The sequence below is a fragment of the Brassica oleracea genome, chromosome C4 (assembly GCF_000695525.1).
Source record: "Brassica oleracea var. oleracea cultivar TO1000 chromosome C4, BOL, whole genome shotgun sequence".
NCBI lineage: Eukaryota > Viridiplantae > Streptophyta > Magnoliopsida > Brassicales > Brassicaceae > Brassica > Brassica oleracea.
In genome coordinates, this window is record NC_027751.1 from 46,894,319 (window position 1) to 46,902,643 (window position 8,325).

General features: G+C 30.3%; 1 protein-coding gene across 1 annotated transcript; it reads left to right on the plus strand.

Annotated features, from left to right (window-relative positions):
• The first annotated feature begins 1,712 nt into the window (after positions 1-1,712).
• On the plus strand, positions 1,713-2,649 carry LOC106339609 (UDP-glycosyltransferase 74D1-like). Its single transcript, XM_013778455.1, has one exon. It carries the CDS (start codon positions 1,749-1,751, stop codon positions 2,460-2,462), a length of 714 nt encoding a protein of 237 aa, XP_013633909.1. The 5' UTR covers positions 1,713-1,748; the 3' UTR covers positions 2,463-2,649.
• Positions 2,650-8,325: the final 5,676 nt, after the last annotated feature.

An 8,325-nucleotide genomic window follows, 5' to 3' on the forward strand; every position in this document is an offset into this window, starting at 1 on the left:
AACATCGTTTTTATTTTATCGTTTATGTCAGTCCGGTTTTCCGGCTTCTACAGAGCAAAATATAAATTTTCAGACTACCAAAAGACATCTTCGAAAATCGAAAGATATCAGATAAACTGGCGAACATCCCAAGGTGCAGATAATTTGTAGCATGTCTTAGGCCAACTCCAACTAAAAGAGTATTTCAGTATAATTAAGTTTTAAAAGAAAAAAGAAGAAAAGAGAGTAAACTAAAATAAGAAAAAAAATATATATACATCACTATATAATTGGTTCAACAATTGCTGACAAAAGATGGGTTCAACAATTTTATTTAATTATGTCAGAAATATTAATAGTATATATATAGTTTTTTAACCTTTTGTTAATATTATATTTGTAAGATATCTGTTTACAAATGTTTTTTTTTGGTAAGATATCTATAACGTATCTCCACTCGAGCTGTGTTCTTGTCCAATTGTGTAGGTTTTATCGTGATTCGTGGCAAATATATAGCCAGAAAACTCAAATAGACGTGCCATGCGATAGGCCTTTTGATTATTTTAATACACATCTGAGATTAGACATGTGTCATGTGTTGCTGGCTAGTGGTTATAAATGAATTTTGCGTAAAACGTTTACTACCTGTAAGAGCATGTGCGATGAGCGTCTCTAACTGGCAGTTTTTAGAAAAAAAAAAATTAAATAATCGATAGATTCCACCAAAAGTTAAAGATTTAATTTTTAAAAAATTTAAATAAAAATTGTTTTTAGTGAATTCTTGCATTATTTACGGATTCTCACGACATGTGACGATCTGCGATTGGTTGATATATATTTTTTTTTTCTGAAAAAAAAAGTAATACTCGAAAAATCAAGATTCCTCTTTTGGATAACACGATCGCCGGGTGCTCTAAAGATTTCACAAAAAGTTAATTTACTTTTTTAATTATTTCGAGTATTCTAAACCCATGCCATAGGCCTTTTGATTATTTTAATACACATCCGAGATTAGACATGTGTCATCGAGTATTCTAAACCCAAAAAGATTTGATTCAGAGATCACAATCATACTATGGTTCAGGTAGCAAACATTTTAGTCCGATAACTTGTAGGTTTGGTCGGGCCAGTTTGGTTGACACATTTACCCAACTTCTTAAAAATGTCTTTTTGGGGTATGCATTTTCAAAGTGAAATAGGTTCCCTTGTTTTAGAAAACAAAAAATTGGAAACTTTAAAGAGAAACATGGTTACGGCATTTAGCTTACAAGTCTTTGCCGTCGTTAACACAAGCGAAGTATTTGGCTTCATAATGATAAAGTACATTATCATAATTGTAAAATGAGCAAAATAATAATATATATATATATATATATAGTTTTTATTATATGAACACTTTATCGTGTGTTTTCATGTGATCTAGAAAAGAAAATAATTCTAGAAACCGTAAACATTTATTAATCTTTTTACTTCACAACTTACAATTTTTCTTTTGGATTAAAACTATAAAATGTGTTTCTTCAAATTATAGACTTTGGGACTCTGTTTTAAGATATTTTAGGTCCTCCACATGCAGACGCCAGAGTCCAGACTTTTCTGTTTGGTTCATGATAACAAACGTTTTAGTCCAGTTTGGTTGACACATTGACACGAACGTTAGATTATGAATTAATCTACCAAGTGTATCTGCAATCATACGATACTAACATTTCTTTTATTGCATGGATTTACTGATATGATACCTTTTTCTTTCTTAGGTGCTAGAATGGATGAAGAACCAATGGCCTGTCAAGAACATAGGACCAATGATTCCATCAATGTACTTAGACAAACGTTTAGCAGGCGACAAAGACTACGGAATCAGTCTCTTCAATGCTCAAGTCAATGAGTGCCTTGATTGGCTTGACTCAAAACCGCCTGGTTCAGTGATTTATGTCTCCTTCGGAAGCTTAGCGGTTCTAAAAGACGATCAAATGATCGAACTTGCTGCCGGTCTAAAACAAACCGGCCATAATTTCTTATGGGCGGTTAGAGAAATGGAGACAAAGAAGCTCCCAAACAATTACATAGAGGAAATTGGTGAGAGAGGACTGATAGTGAATTGGAGTCCTCAGCTACAGGTTCTTGCGCATAAATCGACTGGTTGTTTCATGACGCATTGCGGGTGGAATTCAACTCTAGAGGCATTGAGCATAGGAGTTGCTTTGATTGGAATGCCGGCTTACAGCGATCAGCCGACTAATGCTAAGTTTATAGAAGATGTGTGGAAGGTTGGAGTTAGGGTTAAGGCAGATAAAGATGGGTTTGTGACAAAAGAAGAGATTGTGAGATGTGCTGGAGAAGTTATGGATGAGACGTCAGAGAAAGGGAAAGAGACTAGGAAGAATGCTTTGAGATTGATGGAGTTTGCAAAAGAAGCTTTGGCTGAAGGAGGAAACTCTGATAAGAATATTGATGAGTTTGTTGCTAAAATTGCTAGGTAAACTGTTCGTACCAATGTGTGATGCTTAATAATGTGTTTTGGGAGTTCCAAAAAAGTAAGAATTTTATAATGTAACTGTGTGTTTTTTCTTGAAGTTGGCTTTGGTATGAAACAACGTGACAATAATTAGAGCCAGAGATTTTCGGGGATTGAAATAATAGAGAAACCAAGAAGTTAAGTTTTGTGTTCTTATTTGTTGGATATTTGTTTTCTTCTTAAATGCCAATTGAAAGAATACTTATTTTTATAAATTAGAGATGTCACTAGTGTTTGCTAATACGAGCCTGCTTTTTTGCTTGGGAAAACTAGGTGAGATTATAGCAATAGTTTGTTTGTTACAAGCTTTTCAATCACATATTATACAAAGTGTTGATGTGTTAAACTTATTAATGAGTAAAACAACCCATTATTTTACAAGTCTAATCTAGAAAGAATACCCATGGATAACCAAAAATACAATTAACTAGCGAAAGAGGAAGGCTTTGAAAGATGATTGATTCAGATCTCTCCTCATGCTCATTAAGAAGAAGAAAAATGAACAAGCTATTCCATTAATAAACTAGGTTGGTGTGTCTTCTTTAATCTCTTTCGTTAACCTCCATTTACGTATTTAATAAGAAAGTCTACTAGTTTCAAAACCAAATCTTGAATCTATCTATCTATCTATATATATATAAAGATGTTTGCCTCCCTCCTGTTGCGCCACATAGGCATCCATGTCACAAAATCCCTGTTCTGTAAAGCCGACACGTGTCCCAAACATTAAAACACAACACTTCACTAATTGGAAATCTGCTTTGTTACTTCTGGTTCTGATTGCTTTCTTCGTGGACCCCAGCGGATCTACTCTAATTTTGTTTGGGCTTTTATTAAAAACGAAAGTGGCCATACAAACAAAGAAGCTCTCTCATTGGACAATCTGCCCCTTCAGTTTGACGATACTCGCCGCCTCAGTTTTTTTCTGTGTTCATCGATCGGAAGTAATTATCTGCTAGATTAAAGGAATCATTGGGAAATCCAATCGTCAACTTTAACGCATGTATTAACAGTAGATCTCCACTCACCCCCACGATTTATCACTGAAGACATCCAACCATTACTCCCTTACTAGATCTCCTATTATAAAAAGGTATGTTATACACCCGAAAATTCATCACTCCAATATTATCGATCATAAGATTTCCAGAAATCAGTCTACCTCTTAACGACACGTTACTTCTGTGTATGCAGCCGACAAGGAGAGTAAATCTTACAAGAAGGGCTAACAACAAAGGCCCAGACAAAAAAAACACGAAAAAACGTGCTACCAAAAAGAAATAGTTCATGTTAAAAAGAGAGAACCAAGTGCCAGATTGTTGTCACTTTAATAAACTAAAAATGATTATTAAAAATAACAATATGGTCTCAGAATTCTATTCATTATTTATTTATTTATAATATCATTTTCAATTTACAATATTTTGTTTTCAAATGTCTATGTGGCACAATAGGAGGGAGGCAAACATCTTTTTATATATATATATATGTAAAATATTTTTTATTATAACTTTCCGTCCGTAGGGTTTATCTTGATTATCAAATTGTTAAAGCTTACCTAAATTTTAGTTTTTTATTGTTTGGTTATGTTTTGCTACGCTCTAACTTCTTCTAACTTCTTCGAATAAATAATTTGATATGAAGAGTGGTATGTAACTAAAGTAAACATCTGCCATATAAGTATATTATTTTATTATCTTATAAAATGCTATTTAAATAATATATTTTAAAATAGCATGAGAAAATTTTCTAACAAATAATTTTGTTCTCAAACTAATTTCAATAAAAACTATAATAAGTTACAAAACATAACCACTAAAACATTATAAGTTAATTAATATTTCATTCCAGATAAAATTATGATCTGAAACAAAAATATTCTAAACATCGTTTCCCGTTAAATTAGAAAAAATAATTATTATTTATGATATTATTGAACTATTTATATAGTATTTTAAAATTGAAATTTAATTATTTTATCAAATTGTATTATATTTTAACTTATTTGGTTTGGAGTTAGACTAATTTATTATCATGATCAATTTAGTTAGTGTAAATGTTTTTTTTAACTTGAAACTTCTTGAATGAAATATAGTAATACAAACTTTAGATTTTATTTTTTTATGTCAAAGTGAAATAAAATAATAATAATAAAAAAATATATATATATATATATATATAATATTTTAAATTATTTTTACTAATTTTGTATTTTTTGAAAAATAGAGAATAATAAAGATTGCTGTCATATTTTTTTGTAAGTACTCAGTTTCATTATAATAACTAAAAGCCCCAACGAACTTACAAAAGAGACAAGTTACTACTGTCGATACTAGATAGCCCAGGAGGCTTACAAGAAGGGCTAACAACAAAGGCCCAGACAAAAAAAACACGAAAAAACGTGCTACCAAAAAGAAATAGTTCATGTTAAAAAGAGAGAACCAAGTGCCAGATTGTTGTCACTTTAATAAACTAAAAATGATTATTAAAAATAACAATATGGTCTCAGAATTCTATTCATTATTTATTTATTTATAATATCATTTTCAATTTACAATATTTTGTTTTCAAATGTCTATGTGGCACAATAGGAGGGAGGCAAACATCTTTTTATATATATATATATGTAAAATATTTTTTATTATAACTTTCCGTCCGTAGGGTTTATCTTGATTATCAAATTGTTAAAGCTTACCTAAATTTTAGTTTTTCATTGTTTGGTTATGTTTTGCTACGCTCTAACTTCTTCTAACTTCTTCGAATAAATAATTTGATATGAAGAGTGGTATGTAACTAAAGTAAACATCTGCCATATAAGTATATTATTTTATTATCTTATAAAATGCTATTTAAATAATATATTTTAAAATAGCATGAGAAAATTTTCTAACAAATAATTTTGTTCTCAAACTAATTTCAATAAAAACTATAATAAGTTACAAAACATAACCACTAAAACATTATAAGTTAATTAATATTTCATTCCAGATAAAATTATGATCTGAAACAAAAATATTCTAAACATCGTTTCCCGTTAAATTAGAAAAAATAATTATTATTTATGATATTATTGAACTATTTATATAGTATTTTAAAATTGAAATTTAATTATTTTATCAAATTGTATTATATTTTAACTTATTTGGTTTGGAGTTAGACTAATTTATTATCATGATCAATTTAGTTAGTGTAAATGTTTTTTTTAACTTGAAACTTCTTGAATGAAATATAGTAATACAAACTTTAGATTTTATTTTTTTATGTCAAAGTGAAATAAAATAATAATAATAATAAAAAAAAAATATATATATATATATATCTAATATTTTAAATTATTTTTTCTAATTTTGTATTTTTTGAAAAAAATAGAGAATAATAAAGATTGCTGTCATTTTTTTTTGTAAGTACTCAGTTTCATTATAATAACTAAAAGCCCCAACATTTGAAAATCCGAACTAAATCTAGTGTTATTGATTCTATGATTTTCAAATCTGTATTAAAATCATGTATTATTGGTTTAATGATTCATAAATTATATATCAAATCAAGTGTTATTCAATCGTACGGATTTACTTATAAATTTGATTTTATAATGAATTTGAATGAATTTTTTGGATTTTTTTTTGTTAAAATACAAGGACTCAAATTCAAGGGAAAACTTCCGAATTTGTAAATAATAATCCAAAATTTTTAAAAATCTGCGTATTTTACTTGGATTTATAAATACTACATAGATTTCTAAATCAATCAAAATATATAAACCAATAACAACTTTTAAAAAAATTGTGGTTTTTCTCTAAATATCCCCTATATATTATTTGAAGATCTTTAAAAAAATTATAACTTTAATTTTGTATTAATTATAAAATAAAGTCGATGAGGTGTCATTCTGTGACTTCTTCTTATCGTTTATGTGGCACTTTTACAATGACTACTCTTGCAATGACTTTAGACAAACCTTAATTTAATTTTTTCCTAGAGACATTTAACACCAGTACATTAAAAACAGTCCATGCTTATAAACAGTACATTAACTAATCTAAACAGTCGACGTTTATAACAAACTTCTCGAACGTTTATATTTTTAAACATTGTTATAAATATGATTATATCAAATTAAAGTTGGTCTATTTCATAATATAAGGTTTGGTGAAACCCAACCATCTAAACAAAATGGTGGTAAGTCAAACTCTATATAACTTGCAAGAACCGGTGTGTTCGTATGGCTCTTCCGACTATATGTCTATGGTGATATAACCCTCACAGAGATCTGCCGCACGATAGCCGCTGACGAGAAACGTCACGGGAGTGCTTACACAAAGAAAGTGGAGAAACGATTCGAAATATATCCTACGGAAAAGTTTAGACTGATTACGCTGGTATCATCAGTTTCTGTAGAAAAGGTGGAAAGTGGAGAGTTTGGGTTCAGGGCTATCAGGTGAAGAAAAGAGAGCACAAGAGTATGTTTGCACATTGACGCTGAGGATCAAGAGGTTTGAGGAAAGAGCCAATGACAAGGAATATGTGCAGAAGACTATATGTGCACATTGTTGCTATCATCAGATGATTTTAGGTGAACATTGCCTTTTGGTTTTTGGTTTCACAAGTTTGAAAAATGATTAAACGGTTTTCCAGTTCATGTTGGAAAAGATTTGGTTCGGTTTTGCGTTTTGTTTCTTCTTTCATCAGATTGTCGGTTGATAATTGCAACCATCACGGGTTGGTCTTTCGTTTCTCTATTTACGAGGTGTTTTTCTGGCAGTAAGAAATTTTTTAAATCTAACTTATATTTAAATATAAATTTTATTAAATATTATAGATTTCACTAATTTTTTACTAATATTCAATATAGATTTGATAATATTAAATTAATTTGTATAAAACTAATAAAAATGTTATAAAATTATATAATTATCAAAAAAATTAGCCTAAAAAATATTTATAAAATTTATAGATATATAAGAAACTAATGGTATTACGATTAGATATTTAAATTTTTAAAAAATTGTAAAATTTTTTGAAAGCTTTAGTAATACAAATTGTATAATTATACAAAAATAATAATATTTCAAAATTTTGAAATGTGTTGTGAAACAATAGATTTATAGCTGAATGTTTCTGTATCTTATTAATGAATAAGTGTTCCCTTTATATAGGGGATACAAGAAAGATAAATGGAAATACAATAATAGGAAAGATTACAAATCATAAACATAAACGAATCAGGAAATAAGCAAGTTGTAGCCGCCTCTCTCTCCTCCCCAAGTCTCGCGGCCGTCTCTCTCTCTAGGGTTGGGTCGTCTCTCTCTCTCTAAGTGTATGGGCCGGTTATGGACCGGGCCGGTTATGGACATCCACCAATTGATTTATAACACTCTCCCCCTTGGATGCCATAACCATACAGGGATTGTAATACACTTAATGTTGCCTAATTAAAACCTTATCAGGAAAACCCAGTGGGATAAAACCATGATGAAGGAAAAAGAGTAAAACACGTACTATTCCCCCTGATGTGAACCTCAGTGGAGGTCTTTCAGCCTACGCATCCCAATCTGATGCGTGAGTTTCCTGAACGTGCAAGTCGGGAGTGACTTAGTGAATAGGTCAGCTAAATTGTCGCTTGACCTTACTTGGACGACCAGGACTTCGTCGGCTTTCTAAAGCTCATGCGTGAAAAAGAACTTAGGTAATATGTGCTTCGTCCTGTCTCCTTTGATGTAGCCATCCTTGAGCTGAGCAATGCATCCAGCATTGTCCTCATACATCACAGTTGGTTCTTTGAACTCGGCCATCCCGCAATCAGCTCGGACGTGTTGGGTCATCGACCT

Coding starts and splice junctions, on each gene's coding strand:
- LOC106339609 (XM_013778455.1), top strand. CDS start 1,749: ATGAAGAACCAATGGCCTGTCAAGAACATAGGACCAATGATTCCATCA.